Source organism: Budorcas taxicolor, unplaced genomic scaffold (assembly GCF_023091745.1).
Source record: "Budorcas taxicolor isolate Tak-1 unplaced genomic scaffold, Takin1.1 scaffold335, whole genome shotgun sequence".
In the NCBI taxonomy this organism is placed as follows: Eukaryota; Metazoa; Chordata; class Mammalia; order Artiodactyla; family Bovidae; genus Budorcas; species Budorcas taxicolor.
In genome coordinates, this window is record NW_026292112.1 from 104,282 (window position 1) to 132,143 (window position 27,862).

General features: G+C 43.3%; 1 protein-coding gene across 1 annotated transcript; it reads left to right on the forward strand.

Moving 5' to 3' along the window:
- Positions 1 to 278: 278 nt before the first annotated feature.
- LOC128071308 (S-adenosyl-L-methionine-dependent tRNA 4-demethylwyosine synthase TYW1-like) lies at positions 279 to 27,856 on the forward strand (the record flags this gene model as incomplete). Its single annotated transcript, XM_052664191.1, has 9 exons — positions 279 to 415; positions 1,214 to 1,344; positions 2,110 to 2,247; positions 6,081 to 6,182; positions 8,062 to 8,256; positions 9,284 to 9,571; positions 10,646 to 10,768; positions 21,604 to 21,721; positions 27,806 to 27,856. Coding segments are annotated over exons 1-9 (1,150 nt in total), but the record flags the coding sequence as incomplete, so codon positions are not given.
- Between the last annotated feature and the right edge of the window lie 6 nt (positions 27,857 to 27,862).

The window sequence follows — 27,862 nt, forward strand, 5'->3', positions numbered from 1 at the left end:
GAGCTGGACACGACTGAGCGACTGAACTGAACTGAACTGAGGCCTTCCTTCTCAGTGACATTTGTTTGGGGCTGGCAGCCCTCCCGCTTACTTGCCGGGAGCTCTGGGCTGTACTTTCCTTTGGCCCCGCCCCTTTATCCTCTGAGCCAATCCAAGCAGGGCCCGGAGGGCTCGGGCTCGCTCCCACTGAACTCTGGGCGGAGCTTCCCCCTCGGCCCGCCCCTTCCCCCTCTGAGCCAATCGGGACGATCTGCAACTGGCATGGCTGTCCTCAGCAACTCTGGCTCCGGGCACACAGCTAGTGCTGCGAGGTAGTTCTGGCGGCCTCCCAGTATTCACACCGGACCCTAGGTTTCTTAGGTCCGCAGACCTGGTCTCTTGTCGGGCCGCAGGGCTCCGGCTCTGAGGAGAATGGGTAAGGGCCCCAGACGGGCAAGTTTCGTGGGGCCAGGAAGGGAGGAAATCATTTTTCTGAGACCCTCGGGCCCCTTCCTCTAGAATGTGTTGCCCTTTTCCGGCCAGGATCGGTGCCACTGGGCGCTTGGGAGGACAGATCCCTGCTTGTGACCTGGCTTTTGCCTTTTGAGGCTAGGAGAGGAATTTAGAATTGTGCTTCTACCCTCAGGTAAAACGCAGAGAAAACTGCCTTTCCCTATTACCCACGTGTGTTGAGGAATTTTGGTCCTTTCCAGGGCGGAGTGGCACCTGTAAGCCCTAAATTTTAGACTTCGTCTTTTGAAATTGCCCGCAGACTCAGCTTTTGAGGCCAGGTCCATCCAAATCTCCCTTAAAAACTGTGGGGCTTAAGGTCAGTTATTTGAGAATCCTTTGCAAGTAGCTTTGGGTCTCATAAAATTATTAGAAAAAAAAAAAGGAATACTTTTAGTATGATTTTAAGATTTTCTGATGGAGCAGCTAACAAAAAGAAAAATTAACTCAAGTACAATGTTTTGACTATATTCCTTTCCTTTCAAATGCTATATCTAAATGAAAAATTTTTTTAATTTTTTGAATTAACATTTTATCATTATAATTATGTCATGTTATCACATAATGTGTATGTGTTGTTTTATTAGGGTTTTTTTTACAGATATCTGAGCAGGGTTTTTGAATATGAAGATTGGCTTTTCTTTTATAATGCTGATAAGGATGGGCATCATTGTATGTGTAACCTTATAAATAAAATTGTTTATACGGATCATTTTAAATTTAGATCCCGCTTTGGATACCTGGGACTTCTCCTCACCTTTAATATCGTTATGGATAAACAGGTTTTACATATACTTGGGCTTTGCCTTTGGTTTTAGCCTTTGGATTTGTTTCCAGATTGTCATCAGGAAGCAGGTGAGTGGAGTTGTTGTTTTTTTTTTTCCACAGGAGAGTATTTGGCATCAGATTTTATAGAGATTTCAGAGTGCAGATTTTCTAAGGCTTCCAGAAAAATATGGAAATTCTAAAAAGAACTTTTGATTACTTTCATGTTTAGTCTCTAGACATACTTTTTTCATGCTCCCATTTTTTTCTTGTCAATTAAAAAAAGTGTTATTTATTTGGCTGCACTGGGTCTTAGTTGTGGGATGTGGGATCTAGTTCCCTGACCAAGGATTGAATGGGGCCTCCTGCATTGGGAGCGCAGAGTCCTAGCCGCTGGCCCACCAGAGAAGTCCCTCTTGTCAATTTTTATAGACTAAGTTATTTAGCTTTTCTTTGCTGGACTGTGGACATCGCATTCTTAAGATACAGGAGGATTTTGTAGTGAAAAATTCAATTTTGCAAATACCGAAAATCTGCTCAGCACTTTTAAGGGATGGTAGTAGTCTCTTTTCTTTCCACTAATTAGAATCAGAAAATAAATTTGTGCTATTACTCCACTAAAGCACATTATAGGTGAAAGTATGTGTAGTTTTATCCTGGAGGGAATGGAAATCATAGTCTTAAGAAATGTGGTCCCTGGTTTTAAAGAACCTAATTATATCAAGGTGTCAATATTTGAGGAGTACAATTGAAAGATTAAGAGAATAATAAAATGGGTCAGTATTTGAGCTAATGTTCATCCCTAATGAAGTTGGGAGAAGATTGAAACTTGATGGATTTTGTGTTTATTTCAAGAACAAGAACTCACAGGAGAAAACCGCTCCAAAAGCATCTCAGGATTTGATGACGAATGGCTATATCTTTCGTCCAAAGAAGGAAGTCTTTGTGTCTGGAGTGAAGATATTTTATGGTTCTCAGACTGGCACAGCAAAGGTGAGAACTTTATATGACACTTTTCCTTGGGTCTCCTGATCTTTTAAGAAATCTCTGAAAAGTGTTCTTTAATGTCTGGTGGCCACTGTCTTGCAGGGTCTTTGTTCTAAAACTTGCTTCTGCTCAGCAGAATGGAGACTTGGAGTTCCAAGTCCATTATTGGCTATAGAAGTAGAGGCTAGTGAGAAATGGTAGCAGTAGTGTCCAGTATGGGCCCTTATGTTCACAACTTCACACATCTATTTAATTAAAATCTATTTTGATTTCTAACAGTGTTAAAAGTGTTAATGATATACGTTGAATACTGTATAGGTGCAAAATGCAGATATAGAGCTGAAAGATGCTTTAGTTGTATCTGAAAGCTGCCTGCTTTTTTTGTTATGAAAGTCACAGCTATTTATTGCTTTCTAGGAAAAGATACTAAGGCTAATTTATGAAAATAAACTGAAAATTTCAAGTCGCTATTTTGGTAGAGTATTATAGAGAGTTTTACTGCCCTCTTGTGTATGTTTTGTAGAATACTACTTTTTAAAAGGTTTTCAGTACGTCCTGCTGTGTATCCTAATTGAAGGTCACTTATAATTCAGTTCAGCTGTCAGCAGCAGAGCATGAAACGGGAAGAAATGTAAGAAAGGCTTCTGGGCTGCCAAAACAGAGTCATTTTTTTGTTTCTCATAAAAAAATGAGAATGCTTAAAATGCTCTTTTAAGCATGCTTTTACATTTTTTAAAAAAGATCCAGTTAATACTTGCAGATAGTAACAAATCCACGTGTACAGAGGGTTCATACTGAGAGTACACTTTGGAGAATCTATTTTAACTGTTTATGTTTTTAGTTCCTCTGAGGGTTATTTTTTCAACCTGCTGGGCCACGTTTCTAGATTTATTCCAACTAGATAAAAGTTATTGACTCCTTTTATCAGTCACTTCCTCAGATCTCAGCGCCCTAATGTTGCCCGCATAGTTGATATGAATTCAATGGCCCTCCTTAAAGGTGTGCCATCTGAATTTCTCTGTTTGGCTTTGAATTTGGTTGATTCATATTTAGCTGAGTATAGAAGACTAGGTCAAAAGTTTTTCCTTCCAACTTTGACAGTATCACTTCCTTGTCTTTAGCAGGCAGTGTTGCTGAAGAGGAGGCTGGTTGCCCCATTCCTTCATAGATGAATTTTTTTGGTGGTTGTTCCTGGAAGCTTTTAGAATCATTTGTTTGTCCTTGATGTTCGGCGCTTCTGTGAGACGGGGTCTAGGGTGGGTCTTTCTCAGACACTGTTGGATACTTGTGCTGTTTTGTTCTGGAGATTTTGTGTGCATTCTGCTAACATTTCTTGGGTCTACTTTTTCCCCCCTTGTTTTCTCTGTGCTTTATTTCTGTGACTCTGTTGGATGTTGGACCCTTTGGATGGTCTGTGTTTCAAGGGAGTCACAGTGGTAAAGAACCTGCCTCCCAATGCAGGAGATGTAAGAGTCGTGGGTTCGATCCCTGGGTTGGGAAGATCCCCTACAGGAGAGCATGGCAACCCACTCCAGTATTCTTGCCTGGAGAATCTCATGGAAAGAGGAGCCTGGCGGGCTACAGTCCATAGGGTTGCAGAGAGTTGGATACGACTGAAGTGTCTTAGCGTACATATATGCTGCATTTCAGATCCTTTCTCTTGTACTTTTTCTTGAATTTTAACTCCGAACCTTTAAAAAATTTATTTATTTAGTTATTCGGCTGAGCTGGGTCTTAGATGAGGCGTGGGGGATCTTCATTTGGGCATGTGGGGTCTATTTCTCTGACTAGAGATTAAATCTGGACTCCCTGCATTGAGAGTGTGGAGTCTTAGCCGCTGGACCACCAGAGAAGTCCCCCAAACCTTTTTTTTTTTAATGTCTTAGTTTGGTTATAGTGTTTTTAATTGTAAAAATTCCATCCTGTGCAATTTTTATAGCCTCTATTTCATAATTTAAAAATACATTTCAGCGAGTTCCTTTGTCAATCCCATGATTTAGCCACTTCCTCAGAGTTTCTGCTGATATTCTCTTTCCTCCTGCTTGTTCTCATCATGGTCTTGATGATCCATGGTTTTCTGTTCGTACTGGGGGGGAAACGATGGGATAACTGGTGTGGATTTTCTCAACTCCAAATAGATTTGTTTTCTCCAGTTGTAAGTTCTCGCTGGAAGCTCTGTGCGAGGTGGGTCAGGGTATGCCGTTGTGACCTATTGCCTATTGGCCCCACATCCCCCTTTAACTACCACCTCGATTTTTTCTTGGTATAGTATTATTCCTTGAAAATGTTGTCTGTGCTTGCCATCTCTGGTCTTTGTTCTGTTTTTCTTGACCCACTCCAGGTAGGCTTGCGTGCCCCAGCCTGTTCCCAGTGACTTGCACGTGGCTAATTCATCCTCAGTCTTCATCTTCCTTGACATGTTAGCTGCATGACAACGCCTTCCTTGTTGACCTACTTTCTTCATTGAACTTTGGGACACTTGTCTCTAGGTTCTCCTCCTCCTATGCTGAGGCTCACCTTCCTCACTATCATTGGTGGATTTCTACCCATCTTTTTGCCCTCCAAAGATAGGAGCATCTTAGGGTACAGTTCTTCAGACTGTGTCTTTATCTGCACTCACTTGCCTCCCAAGGGATCATGTTATCTAGAGCTTTCAGTTCTGTTTATCAGAGTTTTTCTGTAAAGGGCTAGATATTTTATTTGGCATGTAATTTTTTAGATTTTTAGGTTTCATAGACTGTGTGGTCTTTGCTGAAGCTGTTCAGCTCTGCTGATGCCTTGTGGAAGAGGCCATAGATAATTTGTAAATAAATGAGCATGAGTGTATTGCAGTAGTGTTCATCACTCAGTCGTGTCCGACTCTTTGAGACCCCATGGACTGCAGCCCGCCAGGCTCCTCTGTCCATGGGATTCTCCTGGGAAGAATACCGGAGTGGGCTGCCATTCCCTTCTCCAGGGGATCTTCCCGACTCAGGGATTGAACCTGGGTCTCCCACACTGCAGGCAGATTCTTGACCATCTGAGCAACAGGTCTTCCAGTAGCCTTCACTTGTAAAGACAAGGGCTGGGTTTTGCCTGCAGGTCTCAGTGTGCTGATCCCTGTAGGGCAGGCTTAGCTTTAGTCCTGGCAGCTGGTGAGCCAAGTGTTAGGCTTCCAAGTCAAAAAGAGGAGGAGGTTTTTCCTGGGGTGCCAACGTCTGGCTAGAAGTTGTAGCCTTCTCCAAACATTGGTTCATTTTGTTTGGAGAAGAGCTTGCCGGAGTCCGCCTGGAGGTAAAAGGCGAACACTCACAGCAGCTCTGGATTCACTGCCCCCATATATAGGTTCTCTGCTGACTGGTTCTCTTGGGGCCCATGGCTCCCTCCCACTTTTGTCATAGGGACTGACAGATCCCAGAGCCCCTCTGGTTTTCTGTTTCCCCTGAGGCTTTCTTCTGCTTGTCAGTCTACTTCTGTTTGGCTTCTCTCTTCCAGAATTGTGTTCACAGTTCTCACATTTCCCATTCTCTCCCCTCTTTAGTATTTCTTCTCCGTCTATATGTTTGTTGTAGAAGGGCAAATCAGCCTGAATGTCAGAAAGCCAATTGAGATCGAATCCCTTCTGTGTACTTGTAGAGCGAGAACAGCACCGCTGAATGATTGATCTCTGTAAAGATGCTCGAGAAAACGGTAGAAGTGAGAACAGTATTTGTGTTTATGGTGATAACTGTCAGTCAAGTGGGAAAGTTTTTCCTGATAAATGTCTCCTTCCCTGGCCAACAGGAGTAAATGAAGACTGTATTTTTCACTTATTTAGTTTATTGGAGACTGTATTTGATTTTTTTTCCCCCTCCTGTTAGGGATTTGCGACAATTCTGGCCGAAGCACTTAGCTCCCTCGATCTGCCTGTGGCAATGATTAATCTGAAGGACTATGACCCAGATGACTGTCTCGTAGAAGAGGTTGGTAATTATCTTATTTTTCCTTTGGTCACAACTTTCAATTTTAATTGACCTCTTGTGTTCTGGGATAAATAGACTCTTCAGATAAAATTTAATTTTCATGCTTAGGGATTTCCACTGGTTGAGTTTTCAGGATCAGTGAGAGGTGCCGAGTATGTGGTGAGGGTGCTGACTCTGGAGGGGTTGGGGCTGGTCCCTCTGGGGTGTTAGACTGAAAGCTTGGTATGAAGTTCCCTCCTGTTTCGAATCTCATCATCAAGGAGGTTTGTCACACACAGCCGGGTGCCGGGTATGTGAACCACATGTCAGCCTACTGAAAGGTCAGGGGCCACTTGGATAACAGAAGTAGTGTGGGTTTTGGAGTTAGAAAAATCTCTTAGTGCCTGTGTGACCTCCAGGCATTACATCATATCTGTGAGAGCTTAATTTCTTCACCTAAGGAATGCCCGCCCCCTCCTCCAGCCGCGCGCAGGTAGGGAGTTTGGCCCACAGCAGAGGTTGTCCAGGTGTGGTCCTTGAACTGGCAGTATCAGCCTCTCCTGGGGACTCATCAGGATTGCAGAGTCTTAGGTCCTGGCCTAACCTCACTGAAGCAGAATCTGGACCTGGTGGGACTGTGTTTGAACAAGTGCCCCAGATGATTCTGGAGCAGCTCAAGCTGGAGAAGCCCTTGGAACAGGCGTCCACAAACCTTTTCTGTAAAGGGCCACTTGGGAAATATGTTGAGCTTTGTGGGCCAGGCAGCTATGGAGTTCTGTCTTTGAGACAAAGCAGCCAGAGGTAATACGCAAATGAGTGAGTGTGACAGTGTTCCAGTAAAATTTTATTTACAAAAGCAGGCAGCAAGCAGGATTGGGCCTGTGGGCTATGGCTTGCCAGTCCTTTCTTAGTGGAGAAACTTTTGGCTGTATGTGTCCATTTTCTTTCTCCCCAGGAACACATTGGAATGCAAATGAGTGAGCTTGAATCTACTTGAAATTATTTGTTAAAAAATTATTAGCAGGACTTTCTTGGTGGCCCAGTAGTTAAGAATCCACCTTGCAATGCAGGGGACGTGGGTTCGATCCCTGGTGGGGAACTAAGATCCCGCGTGCCACAGCTACTGCGTCCATGTGCTCTGGAGCCCAAGCACCACAACTGGAGAGTCCGTGAGCCACAACTCAAGATCCTGTGTGCTACAACCAAGACCCACCGTGGCCAAATAAATAAATTTAAGACGTTATTAACAAGCTTGGGTACTTAATTATCATAAAGGGTTACTTGGGGGTGACAGAGGATAAGATTGTAGGGTGGCATCACTGACTCAGTGGACATGAGTTTGAGCAAACTCCAGGAGATAGTGAAGGACAGGGAAGCCTGTAGTCCATGGGGTCTCAGAGTCAGACATGACTTAGCAACTGAACAATAGCTTATAACTTAGTTCCTGGCTTGGATCTGTGAAGACATACTCAAGCAGATGAAATTCTGTGGCTCATAGGACCGTTGATGTGATTTTTGGTTTCCCATGGAGATGTTGATGCCAAGTGTTAAGTCACTTTACACTTAACATGTTATTGTTTTAATTTTTCAGGGAATTTTTTAGAACTATTTCTATATTTCTTCCTTACTGATTTGGCTTTAGTTTCTAATATGACAAACAGAAGCTGGGAAATGGGATGGAGTATATGGTGAAGGGCACCAGGAGGTGTGTTGGCAGGAACAGAGGGCTGGGTTTTCTCCCCTGGCTGTGTTTTCTTTCTCTTCTGAAAATAAGTAACATTTCTAAAAGCACCCGTAGAGGCTACGGTGTTGTGAATGTCAGCATTTCAGAAAGGATTTTCTTGATTGAGATAACTTGTGTCTCGGCCACTCTTCTGAAATAACGGCTTTTCTTGGTTAGGTTACTAGTAAAAATGTTTGTGCCTTCCTGGTTGCCACCTACACTGATGGTCAACCGCCTGAGAGCGCCGAGTGGTTCTGCAAGTGGCTGGAGGAAGCAGCCAACGACTTTCGATTTGGCAAAACGTACCTGAAGGGGATGAGATACGCGGTGTTTGGCCTGGGAAATTCTGTGTATGTGAGCCACTTCAACAAGGTAGGTACATTTTCATCCAGTTTATCTTTTCAAGATGTGTGTTCTCCACCTGCCACCACCGCCCCCCCAACCCCCATATTTTCAAAGGAATTAGGCCAAAGGTAAAATTCAGATACATAAATATTTTGTTTACTGCCTTGCCACTCAGGAAGCCTGTTAAGTTTTTGATCAGTTAAGTGATCACTTTCGATCACTTCACTGTGCTTCTTGATAACTCCCGTGCCTCAGCTGAAGTGCTTCATACTGTAATAAAGCACATTTCTGGCTACGAAGTCATGAGTCTTGCCAGATGGGTTCCGTTTGTACCTTGTTGTTTCATGGTCTTTGATCCCAGAGGTGTTACTACATTTTGGAAGAAACTGATTTTGCTATCGAGTGGTTTCATTCTGACCATTACTTAGAAGAGTCGTTTCCAAGTTCTTCTTTAGGTACTAGCTCCTAGTTTAAGAGTTTGTCCGCCCCCTTTATTAAAAACAAAACAAAACAACAAAAAAACTTCTGCAGAATCTTATCTGAATATATCAACTGTACCCCTGGATGGATGGGGCTGAGGGCACCTGGCCCCTTTTTCTTCAAACCCCTGTTCAACATTTTTTAAAATTGGAATGTAATTGCTTTACAGTGTTGTTTTAGTTCCTGGCACACCACAGTGGGAATCAGCTTTGTGTGTATATATATCCCCCGTCTTGAACCTCAGCCGCAGCCTTGATCCTGCCGCTCCGGGTCATCGCAGAGCACCGAGCTGAGCTCCTTGTGCTGTGCAGCAGCTTCCCACTAACCGTCTGTTTACACACGGTAGTGCGTATATGCCAGTGCTCATCTCCCAATTCACCTGCTCTCCTTCCCCCACTGTGTCCATGTGTCTGTTTTCCACATCTGCACCCTGAAGGCCTTTTGACGGAGCGATTCCTTCTTCCTGGCAGCCACCGAGGACAGTCCCCCAGCGGGAGCCCCAGCTGTCGCAGCGCAGACTGGCATCTTCTGATCCGGAGGGCTGTTCTTGCTCACCTGTCCCTTTCTCCCGCAGGTGGGGAAGAATGTGGACAAGTGGCTCTGGATGCTCGGTGCTCATCGCGTGATGACCCGAGGGGAAGGCGATGGCAACGTGGTGAAAAGCAAGCACGGCAGCATTGAGGCCGACTTCACAGCTTGGAAGGCCAAGTTCATCTCCCGGCTGCAGGCACTCTGCAAAGGAGAGAGAAAGCGCTGCAGGGGCAACTGCAAGAAAGGCAAGTGCGAGTCTAATCAGCGCGGCTCAGAGGCGGCGGAGCCAGGGTCCCACGCACAGGAGGAATTGCATCACGGAGACGCCGAGGTACGGAGCCCACAGGCCCATGTCTCCCTGTTTTCCTCCTGGGTTTGGAGATGCTGAACCTTTCCTCTGTCTGAAATGCATTTCTTGGCTTCTGGTTGGAAGGAAGAGCTGAAACTCACATGGGGCGTGTTCTAGAGGCAGCGGGGTCTTGGGTTAAGCCATGCTGGGCTGGGTGTTGTCCTTAACCTGTTCTCTGGTCGTTGCCTTGCTGGAGTCCAGTAGGTTTCTACCCGAGTGTGCAGGTGAGGAAACGGGCCTGGAGAAGTTAAGTGTGTCCAGAGCTGAGCTCATGATCTTTTTACCCTTTAACCACATACTCCTCCCGTCGTCTCTTATTTAATGACTCTGATCATTCAAACTTGAAGGCTGTGAGTTATCCCAGATTCCTCTCTTTGATCCCTCACATTCTAAACGTTTCTCTTTCTTCTTCCTTCGGACACCCCAGTTCCTTTGAGGCTTGTGTTGTCAGGCTGTATCACTGCTGTTGCCTTTGGGCCACTGGTCGCTTGTGTCTTTCGGGAACAACTTTGCATTTTCACTTCCTGTCTTTCTCTCCACCTTTGTTCCTGTCATTCCATGTTTGCAATTGCCTCTTTAATATCTCTCCTTGGATGTCTAAGGTATTTCCTCCTTGACAAATTCAAAGTGGAACTCTTCCCCTCTACTCTTCTGGTGTGTCTCTCTGCAAGTCTTTCTCATCTTAGGAAATAGCACCACCATCTCCGTTAATTAAGAAAGGAACCAAAGAGCCATTCTTGATTCCTCCCTTTTCCTCATTTAATTCCTCCCTTGAGTCTGGTTGCTTCTTTGTTTAAATCAAGGATTAGGAAACATTTTTGGTAAAGGGCCAGCAGGTAAATATTTCCAGCTTTGTGGGCCATACTGTTTCTGTTGCAGCATTGGTTCTGCCGTATTCTTAAAGTAACCATAGATAATGTGTGAGTGATGGGCTTCTTTAGATTTGACTCGGAACTGGCTGGCCTCTTGCCTAAAATATCTCAAGTCCATTCAGTGAACTCACAACTTGGGAAGGATTATTAGACACTTGGCTACTTTTTACAATTGATGTTCCAGGAGGAAGAGCCCTTTGGGAGCACCAGTGAGGAAGAGTCCGATACTGAGGACCATCAGAGTCAGAATTCTGTCATTGATGTTGAAGACCTCGGCAAGATTATGGATCATGTGAAGAAAGAAAAGGTACTGTAATTTTGGGAAACGGTGAGCTGGGATCCTACAGTTGGTTGACAGCCAGCGTTGCCTCTTGGTGCATAGTCCATGTGAGCTCATAATTGGACAGTTTTATTTCTCGTCCTCCTGTTTTGCAAGTTGTATACTTTGCTTTTTGCTGTTGTAACATGGGCTTTGTGAAAACCTTTTTTTTTTAAAAAATTGGAGTATTGTTGCTTCACCCTGCTATGTCAGTCTCTGCTGTATAGCAAAGTGAAATGGCTACATGTATACATATATCTCCTCTCTTTTGGAGTTCCTTCCCACTTAGGTCACCGCAGAGCGCTGAGTAGAGTTCGCTGTGCTACACAGTAGGTTCTCTTAGTCATCTATTTTATACATGTGCTATTGTGATAAGTCACTTCAGTCATGTCTGACTCTGTGCGACCCCATGGACTGTAGCCTGCCAGGCTCCTCTGTCCATGGGATTCTCCAGGCAGGAGTACTGGAGTGGGGTGCTATGCCCTCCTCCAGGGGATCTTCTGAACCCGGGGATGAAACCCGGCTCTCCTGCATGGCAGGCGGATTCTTTACCATCTGAGCCACCAGGGAAGCCCCTCATTATGTAGGTTTGGCTGATTGATTGATTGCCCCCGTGGTTGAACCCAGCCTTCATCACAGTGCCCCCAGAGTTTGGCATGAGTCACCCTATTAGCATAAACAGTTCAGTGCCTCCCGTGAATAACAAAGATACTGCCCTCACACAGGAAGTTCCCAGGGTTTAGAGGTTACTTTCCAGGAATGGGAATCAGGCCAGACTTCTCTTTGGGCAAGGTGAAATTCTATTTTTAAGACTTTTTTTCCAAAGGTTTGTTTATTTTTGGCTGTGCTGGGTCTTTGTTGCTGCTCATGGGCTTTCTCTAGTTGTGGGGCTTGGGGGCTACTCTTCGTTGTGGTGCGTGTGCTTCTCATTGTGGGGGCTTCTCTTTTTGCAGTGCACAGGCTCTAGGCTGTGTGGGTTCAGCAGTCATGGCTCAAGAGCTGTTGATGCTGGCTCAGTAGTTGTGGTGCACGGGCTCTCCTACGAGCAGGGATTGAACCAATGTCCTCTGCATTGGCAGGCAGACTCTTAACCACTGGACCACTGGGGAAGCCCCTTTTTTCTTTCTGCTGTGGACCATTTTAAAAATCTTTATTGAATTTGTTACTATATTGCTTCTGTTTTATGTTTTGGGTTTTCGGCTGCAAGGCATGTGGGCTCTTTGCTCCCCAGCCAGGGATCAGACTACATTCCCTGCATTGGAAGGTGAAGTGTTAACCACTGGGCAGCCAGGGAGGTCCCAAGGCAAAATTCTTTACTAAACAGGATCCTTTACCCATGCTTTTATTGGGTTATTTGGCTTCTTTGGTAAAGTTCATAACCCCAAAATACTGTGTGTCAGACTCTAATCTACAATTAAATTATTTTCCAAACTTAAAATTGCGATTGTTCCTGTTGCAGCATTTTGTTACTTTCTTTCTGATACTTTTGTGTGTTGGTGTTGCTGCTGTCATTTTTAGTAGCTTTTGTATTTTAGAAGCCCTGCATGCCTGCATGCTAAGTTGCTTCAGTCGTGTCCAACTCTGTGTGACCCTATGGACTGTATAGCCCTCCAGGCTCCTCTGTCCGTGGGATTCTCCAAGCAAGAATACTGGAGTGAGTTGCCATGCCCTCCTCCAGAGGATCTTCCTGACCCAGCTATAGAACCTGCGTCTCCTGCATTGCTGGTGGATTCTTTACCGCTGAGCTGCCGGGAAAGCCTTTAGAAGCCGTAGTAGAGAAGTTATTAAGAATGACAAGTGTGTGAGATGTAGGTTCAGGGTCTGGGCCAACTGGCTTGTAACTTGGTGCCTTAAGGGCAATGCGTAATCTTCTCTGGCCTTAATCCCCTTGTCTACGAAACGTGGATCTTAACCTCTGCTCTCCTCACAGCACTGAGTGAGGTGGGAACCTGTGTGTTCAAACGCGTTATAGTCTCCGGAAGTCTGACAGATTGAAATGAGAAGTAAATATGCTTAGACGTTTTAAATTTGCTTAGGCATTCTGTTGGAGTTGGTCATTTAGTCTGTTTTAGCTTTTCTGCCATTGTAATTAGCACTGGTCTGAGACCCTTAGCATATTAAAAAGCAGAGACATTACTTTGGCAATGAAGGTCCGTCTAGTCAAGGCTATGGTTTTTCCAGTGGTCATGTATGGATATGAGAGTTGGACTGTGAAGAAAGCTGAGTGCCAAAGAATTGATGCTTTTGACCTGTGGTGCTGGAGAAGACTCTTGAGAGTCTCTTGGACTGCAAGGAGATCCAACCAGTCCATCCTAAAGGAGACCAGTCCTGGGTGTTCTTTGGAAGGACTGATGCCAGGGCTGAAACTCCAATACTTCAGCTACCTCATGTGAAGAGTTGACTCATCGGAAAAGACTCTGATGCTGGGAGGGATTGGGGGCAGGAAGAGAAGGGGACGACAGAGGATGAGATGGCTAGATGGCATCACCGACTCGATGCACATGAGTTTGGATGAACTCTGGAAGTTGGTGATGGACAGGGAGGCCTGGTGTGCTGCGGTTCCTGGGGTCACAAAGAGTTGGACACAACTGAGTGACTGAACTGAACTGAGACCTTTTTACTTAGAACGAAGTATTGATATTTTCTTGGTTTACATATTCCCTGAGTTGAGTTACTGGGTCAAAGCAAATGTATAATTTTATGACTCTTAATAAAAATCTGAGTTATTTTCACAGTGAAATTGTCTTAAAATAGGATAAATTTCAGTGTGTGAGATGCCTGATTTAGGTAGATTTCTGGATCTGCCAAGTTAAGAGCAGATATTTATAGCTTTAGGGCTTCCCAGGTGGCGCTAGTGGTAAAGAATCTGCCTGCCAGTGGAAGAGATGCAAGAGATACAGATTCGATCCCTGGGTCAGGAAGATCCCTAGAGTAGGAAGTGGCAGCCCCTCACTCCAGTATTCTTGCCTAGGAAATCCCATGGACAGAGGAGCCTGAGGTCGCAAAGAGTTGTATACGATTGAGCAACTGAGCACATTTATAGCTTTATTTGTAGTGGGTGAAGATTTGTGGGATAATTGTTTTCCAACTTCATTAAGATATGATTGACAAAATTTTATATACTTAGGTTGTATAATGTGATTCTTTTTGGGTGTATAATGTGATGATTTAATATATGTAAACATTGTGAAATGCTTTCCATGGTCAAGTTAACGCATTGACCATTTCATATAGTTAACACTGTACGTGTGTGTGTTTGTGTGTGTGTGTGTGGTGTGTGTGTGGAGAACACATAGATCTACTTTTAGCAGATTTCACATGTACTGTAAGGCTTTGGAATAGTTTGTGGGTGTATTTTTTCTTTGCCTTTTCATCTTATGTCCATTAGAGGGCGCTGGAGAAAAAGCACTAAGGGAAAATTTGGACATCCATGTAAATTATTTTTTGAAATGAAATGATTCTGGACTTTATGAACTTCAAGCAGCTGGCTTAAGATATTTCAGGTTTCTCCTAGAAATCTCATAAAGTCATTAGATTTAGGGGGAAAATACATACATATATATATATATTTCCAACTTAAGTACAGCATGAAAATCAGCCACCAGTTTTTGATTTTCATTATTATGTGGTCTCAGCAGAGTTCCCATTTGTGTCCCTTGTGTTCACTTACTATTGGGCACAGTGTACTAAATTCAGTGATGGGTTTCTTACCGCCTGGCTCTTCTTTTTTATATTTTTGGGGGATTTTCTTTGGGGGTTAATCCATACATATTCCCAAGCTGCTTTCTGCCCAGTCATCATTCTGTTTCATACTAAATTGCCTTGGTTGTTACTGTAGAGGAAGCAGGATGCTCTAGTCCTGAAGAGCATCAGCTGTAGAATTGGACCACAACACTCCTACCGGAAGACCTCTTTTTGAGTAATTTTCACTAGTTTTCACGGAGTCACACAATCTCAGCTTGTCTGTCTGGGCACGTTATTTCACTCTCTGTGCTTCAGTGGGAGGTAATAACATTAACTGCTGTATAAAGTTGTTATAAAGATTCAGTAAGTTAATCCATCAAAAGCCTTTATTTTACTGTCTGCCATATAGTATGTCCTTGATAACTAATCGCTATCATTGTGTAAGAAGATATCTTCCAGTGGGATATGTTTAGTCTGACTAGAATACCAGGATGGTTTTCTATCTCCCTCCCTCTGCAGCAGGATGTAAAGCCAAAGAGAATTTGAACGGTGGGAGTGATAACCAAGAACAAGAGAGCCAGAATTTGAAGCATTGCACGTGTGGAGGGAGTAGGTGTTGGGGGAACCTGGCAAGTTAGGGGAGTCTTAAAAGCGTTCGGTATGTTGAGAGTGGAGTTGGGTGGGAGTTACAGGCGGCTGAAATAGACAGGGAGGCCCTTTCATGCTCTGCCATAGGTCTGTGGGCTTTGTGCTCAAGGCAGTGGAAAGCAGTGTGATTTGATTGAATAGGATGGGTGGTTTGGAGGTGCGGGGAGAGGGCTCCAGGGTAGGTTCAGCGGGATAGGAGAAATCATAGTACACGTTGGATGATCTCATTCAGTCCTCACTCTGACTCTGATGTCTATACCCTTGACACCTCCACTTTACCATTTTACAGGGTAAGACACAAACTTAGAGAAGTAAATCAATTTGTCTGTAATTAGATGGCTGCCTAGTTAGTGGTGGGGCCAAGCCCAGTCTCCACCTGTTCGTTTCACTCCCCTTTGCCGTCTCTCCGGAGGAGAAGCAGTGACAAACCTAGGCAATGTATTAAAAAGCAGAGACACCACTTTGTCGACAAAGGTCTGTATAGTCAAAGCTATGGTTTTTCCAGTAGTCATGTATGGATGTGAGCTGGACCATATAGAAGGCTGAGCACCAAAGAATGGATGCTTTCAAATTGTGCTACTGGAGAAGACTGGGGAGTCCCTTGGACTTCAGGGAGATCAAACTAGTCAATCCTGAGGGAAATCAACCCCGAACATTCATTGGAAGGGTTGTTGCTGAAGCTGAAGCTCCAGTACTTTGGCCCCCTGATGTGAAGAGCCAGCTTCTTAGAAAAGACCCTGATTCTGGGAAAGACTGAAGGCAAAAGGATAAAGGGGTGGTAGAGGATGAGATGGTTGGATGGCATCACTGACTCAATGGACTTGGATTTGAGCAAACTCCAGGAGATTGTGAAGGACAGAGGAGCCTGGCGTGCTGCAGCTGGTGGGGTCGGGAAGAGACACGACTTAGCGACTGAACAGTAACAAAACAGAGAAGTAGTAGTTTCCAGGAGGCAGGCTGAGGGGTTTGACTAAAGAACAAGGAGTCAGGAAGAGCCTGGCAATGCTTAGGTTGTTTCTTTTCTGTTTCTCTCATGTTGTGCTGGTAGATCTAAAGCAGATTGCTACTTGTTTTTTTCCTGCAGTAAATAAATGTTGCTCAAATGCTCCCCACGGTGTGTTCTGGTTAAGCAGACAGTGATATCAGTTATCATTAGTTTGGAAATCAATGGTGGATGCTTGGTAATTACTCACCAGAGAAACATTTCAATTTACAAAAAGAGCTCAGTGTGTCCAGTTTCGATTATAAGGTCTCTTAGTCCTGCAGTGTAACTGCGTGAAGCCGGTTCTCCTTTCATAATTAGTTTGAAGGCTTTATGTGTTAAATTCACCCTCAAACGTAAGGTAACATCTCTTCAACCCCAATACCCTGTCTTTAAAACAGCCTGATTCTGCTGTATGGGCTGAATACAGCCAGGAGGACTTAATGATGAGTTCTGGGGTTATTTTCCTAAGTCAGGTTATCCAAAATAGAATTATGAGGCCAGAGGAAAGCCATTTTAAAGCTCTTGACACATCTGGTCAAAGTGCTTTTTGAAATGTTCCAAAAGTGTCCTTAAAATCTAGTGTACACAAAAAGCTTTGAGTCCTATTGGAAATCAGTCATTTAAAAACTCATCCATGACAGGTGAGTGGTGTATGGGTGATTCCTTTATTATAGGATTAGGAACACTTAGAAGTGGGGTGGAATTGCAGAAGGTGGAGTTGTAGTTACACTCGAGGAAGGGTTTTTACTATGAAAGTTGCCTGGTTTAGAATCCAGATCTGCTCTTGTAGCATTGGAAATAACTATCTGGTAGTTTTGAGGCATTTATTCATTTATTCAGCCAGCATTTCCTGAGTATCAATGTTGGCTGTGCCGGCCTGGCTGCAGGCTGATTGTAGGGGAAAATGACCTTTGGAGAATTGGGGATTCTATATCCAGTGTTTTCTGCATGAATTGGTATTGAAGGGAGTGACTGGATGGTAAACAAGGATCAATAAAATAACCAAACAGGGACTTCCCTGACGGTCCATTGGTTAAGACTGTCTTCCATCAAAGCAGGTGTGGATTCGATCCCTGGTTGCTGAACTAAAACCCCACAAGTTTGTGGAGCAACTAAGTCCCAATGCAGCCAAATGAGTAAGTAAATGAATATGAAAAAACCCAAACAGACAGACTTGAACAATTTAATCAATCAGAAAGACGGCCTGCTTGCTGCAGTACACCTGTTCAGCATTTAACCAACTAGATGGAACTTTTATCTTAAAATCTTTAACAAATTCCTGTTTGTCCTGTTTTTATCCTAGGCAGTATTGGGGTGGTACTGTGGTTTCTGGGATGAAGATGTGAAGGTGATTTAGGTAATATTGTATAATACCTCTTTTTAAAAAAATAGAATTAGTTCTACTTTTTTGGCTCCCTTTATTATGTCAGATTCATATATCACTGCCTGTTTGGAAAGAACTTTTCACTTATTTATAGTCATTTTCCCAAGTGCCTAAGAGGTGAACTTATAATTGGCCTTCCATTTTGCATATCAGGAAATAGAAGCTTGGAGAGGGCATGTGTTCTTTGTTTTTTTTTAACTTTAAAAAAAAGTTATTTATTTTTGGTTGTGCTGGGTCTTTGTTGCTCCACATGGGCTTTCTCCAGTTACGGTGCATGGGCTTCTCATTGCAATGGATTCTCTTGTTGCAGAGCACAGGCTCTAGGGCTCTTGAGCTTCAGGAGTTGCAGCATGTGGGCTCAGGAGTTGTGGCACACAGGCTTAGTTGCCCTGTGCCATGTGGGATCTTAGTTCCTGGACCAGGGATCGAACCCACATCCTCCACATTGGCAGGTGGATTCTTAACCACCTGACTACCAGGGTTGTCCCAGGGTATGCGTTTTCTTTCAAGACAAGTGTGATGGGTTTGAATGTTGGGAAGGTGTGAAAGGTTGGAGACAAGGAGACTTAAGTTCGGCTGTTGTAGTTGTTCCTTAGAGGAGACCATGGCTGTGGGCAGAAGCTGTGACATGTTGGATGGAGAGGACTCCTAGCTTGGGAATTAAGAGTTTAGAACTTGGTCGCTTGTTCAATGGGGTTGCAGGAGAGGGAGGCATCCAGATTGACCAGTTCTGGGATCTTCATTTATTTCTGCTCAGCCTATGAAAGGGCTATAAAAAATAAATAAAAATATACAGACCCTGTGTCAGTTGTTTTATTCTGGGCAAACAGGGCAAAATGTCTGCACCTAGGAGATTAGAATTAGAATTTGAAAGGGGCTCTGCACTTCCTTGGAGAGTGTTATGAACCATTGTATATCTTTTCAGAAAGGAAATTACTGTTGCATAGGGAAGATAGAACTAACCTGCTGTAGAGGGAAAGAATGATGAGTGTTTGTCCTGAACGTTCAAGACCTTTAATCACAGCTGCTGATTTCTTTCCATACGAACTATGTGTTCAGATGATTGAATCTGGAGTAGCTGCACTCACGATTTATAATAGATAATTTCTCCAGTGATGGGATGTGGATGGTGTCCCATGGCCATTCTTTAAAGAGTGTGTTCATTATATAGGGGTTAGAAGTTTACATTTAAAACCAGAAGGGTAGACTTCCCTGGTGGTACAGTGGATAGGAATCTGCCTGCCATTGCAGGGGACATGAGTTCAATCCCTGGTCCAGGAAGATTCTGCATACGGTTGGAGGAACTAACCCCGCATCACAACTACTGAAGCCCACATGGTCCAAGGCCCATGCTCTGCAACAAGAGAAGCTACCCCAGCGAGAAATCCAGGCAACCCCCACGCATCACAGTGAAGAATAGCACCCACTCATTGCAACTAGCGAAAACCTATATGGAGCAATAAAGACCCAGTACAACCGAAAAAAATAGTTCATAAAACCAGAAGGGGTTGTCTGTGGAGCTCTGAGCACGGTGGTCAGAGACCAGTCTCATGCTGGGTCCAGTTCTGGATTTATGTGGCCTTGAGGGGAAGCAGATAAGCTGGTGATATTTTACGGTGACAGGCTTTGGAGGCCAGCTATTGCCACCTACTGTCAATTCTGGCATGGAGTAGGGAATTACAGTAACTCACTCTGGAATGACTTCAGAGACATTTAAATACTCTCAAGGTCAAGGTTAGTTCACTTTGCTCCACCATGAGACTTCCTTCTCAAGCTCACATCTTTGCTTTTGGGTCTGAAGTAGACTTAAAAAAAAGCCAAAGAATTCTTCTATATTTAAATATTTTAGCAAAATCATAGCTGTACATTTTTTTTAAAGCAAATGCCCGGCATTAAAACTGATTACTTTCCTAATAGATAAGAACAAATGATTGATGTTTGTTTATAAATTTTTTTAGTTCCATCTGGGAAAATGTCTTGGAGAGCTCTATTAACAGCAGCAAAACTTTTCATTAACTTTGCTGTTTGATTATATTTAGTGAGTTGGAATGCTAACTTTTAGGACGTGTATAAACTCACTGTGGGACTTGGGTGTCTCTTAGTATATTGGACTACTCTAGCGTGCTTTTTCACTGACTTCCATTTTGGAAACGTCCCTGGAATAATAGAAGATAGAGAGGTTAATTCTGATTTCATTGGTGAACTTTCTCTTTCTTTAAAAAAAATAATTTTATTTATTTATTTTTGGCTGCACTGGGTCTTCATTGCGGTGTGAGGGCTTTCTCTAGTTGTGGTGAGCGGGGCGGGGCTGCGCTCTGGTTGCAGTGCGCAGACATCTCATTGTTGTGGCTTCTCTTGTTGCAGAGCCCAGGCTCTAGGGCACGGGGCTTCAGTAGTTGCAGCACGTGGGCTCAGTAGTTGTGGGGCATGGGCTTAGTTGCCCCGTGGCATGTGGAATCTTCCTGGAGTAGGGATCAAACCCATGTCCCTGAATGGGCAAGCAGATTCTTAAACAGTGGACCACGAGGGAAGTCCCGCTCTTTCTCTCTTTTTTAATGTTTAATCTTGCTTTATATTTTATGTATAGAGAACTTTGAGCATTCCCTAGAATAGATAGAAGGAGACAGCAAATCCCTATTCCCTTCCTGCCCAGCTTCAAACATGGACCATCTTCCTCCTTTCTATATTAGTTTGACATAGACCTGAGACAGTATGTCATCTGCGAGCTGTTTTAACTTTTAGGTAGAAAGGGGGCATTGCTGTGAGTGTCCTCACTGATTCACTGGGGGCTGGACATGGAAAATGGACAGACCCTGAGGGTAGTTTCGGGCTTGGTGGCAGGGTTTCTGCCCAGCTGAGTTATGTCAGATTTCTGTAGCTCTTAGTGAGGTCTGAAGAGTGTCTCCTCTAAAGTGTGACACAAGTCTTTGTGTATTGTCTCACAATTATTGGTTAGCACTTGAACCATCTTCCAAAGACACACTGTATACACTTGTATACATGTATACACGTGTAATGAGCTTTAAAAAGAGGGGAAGAAATCAAGGACTTCCCTGGTGATCCAGTGGTGAAGCTTCTGCCTTGCAATGCAGGGAAGGCAGGTTGGATCCCTCATTGCGGAACAAAGATCCCACGTGCTACAGGACAGCTTAAGCCTGTGTGCTGCAGCTGCTGGGCCCCAGGGCCACAGCAAGGGAGTCCATGTGGCTCAAAGAAGGATGCCGCGTGGCGCAGTGAAGATCTGTGTGCCACAGCTGACCCAGCAGCCAAATAAATAAATGTTAAAAATGAGAAAAAAAAAGGAATCTCTCTTGTAGCTACTATCTTGCCTCTTAAAAAAAAACAAGAAGAGAGGAAGAAATCAACGTAAACAGTGAATGAGGGTCATTGTAATATGATGTCATGGACAGAGACTATAGGACAAGCACGATGCAAGGTCCGATGCAGTGATCAGAGTTGGGCTGTGAATTTTCTAATGGTCGGAGGCAAAAGGAAACCCAGGTTTATATTATCCTTCAGATTTCTATCACCGAAGACAGATTTCCACCATGGGATCTTCTAAAAGAAGGCTTTGGAGGTGGAGGTGGTGGAGTAACTTGACTTGTGAGCAGATGGCCATCTGGGCAGCTCAAAGCAATTTTTGGACTTGTTTTGGGGGTTTGCAGGTGTTACAACCAGCAGTAGCCATAATTTAGTGAAGTCCTATGACATATCAGGCATCATGCCAGGTCATTTCATTTCATTTAATCTTCAGCACAATCCTCCTCCATGGATATTACTTTTCTTCCTTTTCAGGTGAGAAATTGAAATTCAGAGAAATAACTTGTGAAAGTTGGGCAGCTGTCTGTACTCAGATTGTGAACACTGTTTGACATCTAGATAAGTGGATTATTGATTTATGTTTTGCGAATGTGTGTGTTTGACCATGTAGTCACCTTTTATAGGGGAAAAAATAGGTGTTGGTGTTTCTTTACCTCACTGTGTGACTGGAAATGTGATCACTTGGGAGAAAACAGGTTTGTGAGGAGCACTTTTATCCTTGCCACGTGTGGATGACTGTCGTGCTCTTATTTCCCTCGCACGTGACCAATGCTGGGCTTCATTCATTTCTTTTTAATACAGAGAGAAAAGGAGCCGCAGGAAGGGGAAACGAGTGTGATCAGGAGCACAGTGAAGAGTGAAGCCAGTGAAAGAAGAGCTATGATCACTCCTGCTCTCCGAGAAGCTCTTACTAAACAAGGTGAAAGTCCTCAGGAACTGTTACAGTGCTACACTCTTAGGCGTTCTGAGTGCATACATACTAAGTGTCTTCAGTCGTGTCCGACTCTTTGTGACCCCATGGACTGTGGCCCGCCAGGCTGGGATTCTCCAGGCAAGAATACTGGAGTGGCTTGCCATTTCCTCCTCCAGGGGATCTTCCCACCCCAGGGATCAAACCCACAGCTTCTGCACTGCAGGCGGATTCTTTACCGCTGAGCCACCGGGAAGCCCTTGAGTGTTCTGACTTATCACTTTAAAAAGGAAGCAAAATAGGGATTGCCAAGAGGAAAAAAGAGAAGTCTGGCTACCGTTGGCTCAGCTGTGTGTGGCTGTGGCAACTGTAGCTGTTTAAGGAGGCACGGTCTTGTTTCTGTGGATCACTTTTGTGTAGGCTGCTTGGACCAGCAAGCTTCCTCTTTGCTTGGTTTATTGGGTTGGTACTTGACCATCAGTGAGGCTCAGGTATGCAGTCACTGGCTTCTTTACATATCATTGTCTACTAAAAAAATTATTAAATGCAAAAAAGACCATATGATGTTAGCCTGGGTTAATTAGAAATGTTTTATGTAGAAGTATATCTGGATTTCTGGGGTCCTACCTTATTAAGTCGTGTCCGACTCTTAGTGACCCCATGGACTGCAGCCTACCAGGCTCCTCCGTCCATGGGATTTTCCAGGCAAGAGTACTGGAGTGGGGTGCCATTTCCTTCTCCAGGGGATCTTCCCGACCCAGGGATCGAACCCAGGTCTCCCGCATTTTAGACAGACGTTTTACCGTCTGAGCCACCAGGGAAGTACCATTAAAAAAATTATTAAATGCAAGAAAGACCGTATGATGTTAGGCTGGGTTAATTAGAAATGTTTTATGTAGAAGTATATCTGGATTTCTGTGGTCCTACCTTATTAAGAAGGCTGCAGTTGAATGAATGAATAATCCTGGTTTGCTTGTAGAAGGAAGAATAGTAAATTGGGGGTGAGTAGACCCACTTCCTTGCCTCCCTCTCTCCCTCCTTCTATAATTATTGAGATCCTTTTATGTGACAGATCTGGTTGTACAGAGGAACTTAAGATACTTGAAGTTATCTCCTTCAAGGGACTCTGGACCTATTAGAGGAGACAGACAAGAATATACAGATTTTATGCATAGAAATATATATGCTTTTTCTTTTTTTAATTTTAAGTTTTTTTTTAAAATGTGGACCATTTTTAAAGTCTTCATTGAATTTGTTACAGTATTGTTTCTGTTTTATGTTTTGGTTTTGTTGGCCACAAGGCATGTGGGATCTTAGCTTCCTGACCAGGGATCCAACCCACACCCCCTGCATGAGAAAGTGAAGCCTTAAACCCCTGGACCACCAGGGAAGTCCCTGTGTCTTTTAATTAGAGTAAATGAAAGTGATTTTTATAATAGGTTTAAATCTTGCAACTTGCTGTTTGTTTTCTACTTGTCTCGTGGATTCTTTGATTTCCTTTCTCTTGTTGAACTGTCTTCTTTTAGATTTTTTTTTTTAATGACCCTCTTTTATATCCTTTGTTGGCTTATTAACTGTAGCTTTGTTTTGTTCCTTAGTGGTTTCTTGAGGTTTTGTACTATCCGGTATCCCAGTATATCGTCACGTGGTGTTGTACCACTTTATGTAAAGTAGAACAACCTTCAATACTTCTGTTTCCTCCCCGCAAACCTCTATGCAGTCGTTTTCATACGTTTTACTTTTACATATGTTTTAAGCCCTGTAGTAGATTGTTATTCTTTCGATTCAAACAGCCAATTATCTATTACAGATTTAAGTAATTAGGAAGAAATCTTATATGTTGACTCATGCAGTTGCCACTCTTGGTACTTTGCATTCCTCTGTGCAGATCCATATTCTGTCTGACGGCCTTTTCTTTCTGCCTGGAGGACTCCTTTTAGCATTTTTTGTAGTGTGGGCTTGCTGGTGATGGATTATTTCACCTTTTGTATATCAGAAAAAGGCTTTCTTTTGCCTTCATTTTTGAAGGATTTTTTTTGTTATTTAATTTTTGAAGGATTTTTTTGTTATTTAATTTTTGAAGGATATTTATTGATGTGTCTAGAACTGAGAAAGTTTCACAGTCGTGTCCAATTCTTTGTGACTCCATGCACTGCAGCCTGCTGGGCTTCTCAGAGTGTCCATGGGATTGCCCAGGCAAGAACACTGGGGTGGTTGCCATGGCCTCCTCCAGGGGATCTTCCCAACCCTAAAAATTATAGGTTGGCGGTTTTCTTCTTTTTTGCGGTTGACGGGTGGTGTTCCACTGTCTAGTGGCTCACGTTGCTTCTCATGAGGCCTCTTTAGTCATCTTTTGTTTGTTCCTTTCAAATGTAATGTTTTTTACCCCCTGGCTAATTTTAAGATTTTCTTCTAACTACTGATTTTGAGTGATTTTAATTATGTCTCAATGTAGCTTTCTTTATGTTTCTTTACTTGAGATTTGGTGAGGTTCTCACTTCTGTGGATATGTCGTTTTAATTGAATTTGGACAAATTTTGGCCATTGTTTCTTCAAGTATTTTTCCGCTACTCTGTCCCTTTGCTCTTCCCTGGGGACTCCAATAAATAGGCCTCTTGAATTTGACCCACAGCTCACAGATGTGCTTTTCATGCTTTAAAATTATTTTGTCTGTCCTGCTTTACATTATTGGATAGTTTCTATTGCTGTCTTCAAGTTTAACTCAGTAATCTTTTCTTCTCTAATGCTGAATCTCCCATTACTTCTGTCCAGTGTGTGTTCCAACTCAGAGGTAGGTTTCATCTCTAGAAGGTCAGTTTAGGTCCTTTTCTACCTTCCATGTCTCCACTTCACTTTTGGAGCCTGTGGAATACAGTTTTAACCGTTTCATTGTCCTTACCTGCTAACATCTGTGTCATGTCTGGGTCCGTTTTTGTTACTGGAGTATTTTCCTCATTACTGGTCACGTTTTCCTAGTTTTTTTGCATGCTTGGTAATCTTTGGATGTTATTGTTGTTCGCTTGCTAAGTCGTTTTTAACTCTGTGATCCCATGGACTACAATATGCCAGGCCTCTCTGTCCCTCACTATCTCCTGGAGTTCACCCAAGTTCATGTCCATTGAATCAGTGATGCCATCTAACCATCACATCCACTGCTGCCCTCTTCTTCTTTTGCCTTCAGTCTTTCCCAGCATCAGGGTCTTTTCTAATGAGTCTGGTATCTGATTGGATATTATTTTTGTATTCCTGAAAACATTTTTGAGATTTATTCTGGGGCAAAGATAAATTACTTGGAAACAGCTTGAGCCTTTTAATCTTGCTTTTATGATTTGTTGGATGAGACCAGAGCTAATTTTTTTCCCCACCATTGAGGCAGAACCCTTCTGTGTACTCTGTGCAGTGCCTTGGGAATCTTGAGGTTATCTGTCTACCTGGTAGGAATAGGCACAGTTCCCAGCTGGCTGTGAGTACCAGGCATACCTTTAATCTTTTCAGATGGTTCTTTCCTATTGTTGGGTAGCTTTTCTCTCACATGTGCGCTAAGCAGTATAGGAATCCTCTGCAGAGTTCCGTCTCTGTGTAGCCCTTGTCTCTGCTGAACTCGATCCTGCAAACTTTAGCCACAGGGTTTCTTTCTCTAGACTCTACTTCTGTGTTCTCAGCTCAGGGAGAATGCTGAACTCTACTTAGGTTCTCCCTCCCTGCTGCATAGCTTGGAAACTTCCAAGGCAATAAGCTTGGATAATGGTAAGGCTCAACCTTGTTTGTTTCCCATCTCTGTTGGATCATCGTCCTTTGTTGCCAGATGTTTCATGTCTTGAAAACTGTCGTTTCATATGTTTTGTCCAGTTTTGGTATTTCAAGTGGGGATTAAACCCTCTGTTACTCCATCTTGGGAAGAAGAAAAACCCTGCACTTGGATTCTTAGCAACTGCATAGTGTGAATTGTGGTCAACTAAGGTCGTTCGGAGAAGGCAATGGCACCCCACTCTAGTGTTCTTGCCTGGAAAATCCCATGGATGGGGGAGCCTGGAAGGCTGCCATCTATGGGGTTGCACAGAGTCGGACACGCCTGACGTGACTTAGCAGCAGCAGCAAGGTCGTTCCATCCTGTGCTGTACAGTCTTTACCTACCTAAGTGCAGATTTTTGTAGAACCCTGTGTATCTTGGGAGTTCAGTTCAGTCGCTCAGTCGTGTCTGACTCTTTGCGACCCCGTGAATTGCAGCACGCCAGGCCTACCTGTCCATCACCAACTCCTGGAGTCCACCCAAACCCATGTCCATTGAGTCAGTGATGCCATCCAACCATCTCATCCTCTGTCGTCCCCTTCTCCTGCCCTCAATCTTTCCCAGCATCAGGGTCCTTTCAAATGAGTCAGCTCTTTGCATCAGGGGGCCAAAGTATTGGAGTTTCACCTTTAGCATCAGTCCTTCCAAAGAACACCCAGGGCTGATCTCCTTTAGGATGGACTGGTTGGATCTCCTTGCAGTCCAAGGGACTCTCAAGAGTCTTCTCCAACACCACTGTTCAAAAGCATCAATTCTTCGGCGCTCAGCTTCCTTCACAGTCCAACTCTCACATCCAAACATGACCACTGGAAAAACCATAGCCTTGACTAGATGGACCTTTGTTGACAAAGTAATGCCTCTGCTTTTGAATATGCTATCTAGGTTGGTCATACCTTTCCTTCCAAGGAGTAAGCGTCTGTTAATTTCATGGCTGCAGTCACCATCTGCAGTGATTTTGGAGCCCAGAAAAATAAAGTCAGCTATTGTTTCCATTGTTTCCCCATCTATTTCCCATGAAGTGATGGGACCAGATGCCATGATCTTAGTTTTCTGAATGTTGAGCTTTAAGCCAACTTTTTCACTAGAAAGATGTAAAAAATTAGTAGAGTGTGATTTCTGTGATAGTGCTGTGAGCAACATATAATATAGGAGTCCAAAAAAGCTAGAATTTTCTCCGGGAATCTATAAAATGCTTATTCTGTATCTGAGATTAGCTATTCATTTGGACTTGGTTCCATCTTCAAGTAGATAAGCAGTTCTTTGTTTATATGCAAGATGTTTACACAAATGTGGAAGAGGATAAAAGACAAAGCCTCATAATATTGCCACTAGAGACTTGTAATCCAAATTGACTTTGTTCCATTAATCGTCACACTGTGAATATGGGTGTTTAACCAGCCACTGATCTACTTACGCCATCATCCAGGCTGTATTTCTCCATTTACCTCATTTGTCTGCAAGTCAAGGGTCTTTTTGTGCAAGCGACTCATGGTAATTGTGGTTTATTACTTGAAGCCTCATGAGAAACTTTATTAAATGCTTTCTGAAATCAGTATGTTCTACTTGTTTGCTCCACCAGTGTGTTAAAATAAGGAAATGTGATTGCTTTGGCATAGCTTTTCCATGCTTTTCAAGTCTCATGTGGCTCAAAAAATTTAAAAGCCAGGTTGTGGAGGGTGCTGAGAATTCATGTCAGGTTCCTAGAATTTTATTTTCCCACTTTTGAGGACAATATTTCTTTCTTTTTATCTCTTGCCCACCTGATTATTTATTTTTGAAGATTATTGATGACAGTTCCCTAGTCGTTTTTTGTACAGAAATGTATGGTTAGTTGCTTTTGCTGTTTGTTGTAGTCTATGGTTCTTTTTTATCTCTATAAATGTTCCTTGGGTCCTTGTAAAGCATGTGTGTCTTGTGGTTGTTGAGTGCAGTCTCTCTCTCTGTGCCCTTGATCAAGTTTACTTTGTTGCTTCAGATCTTAGGGCTCCACTGAGTTTTGATCTGTGAGAGCTGTTAGATACTGAGCGATCTTAAAATGACTTCCTGTGATTTTGGATTGGCTTATTGTTTCTTGATGTATTTTGAGCCTGTGTTATTAGATGCATACATATTTTAAATTGTACCATCCTGGTCAGTTAAACCTTAGTGCCCTTGGGATTGTTGTCTGTTATTATTTAAATGAAGAAAAATGATTTTGCTACAGTTTTATAATCACTTTTATAATATATACATATATATAAAATCACTTTTTGATATAAGGCTTTGAATAATTTCAAGTTTGTGCTCCCTGTTTTTTCATTCAGGTTATCAGTTGATTGGGAGCCACTCTGGGGTGAAGCTTTGCAGATGGACAAAGGTAT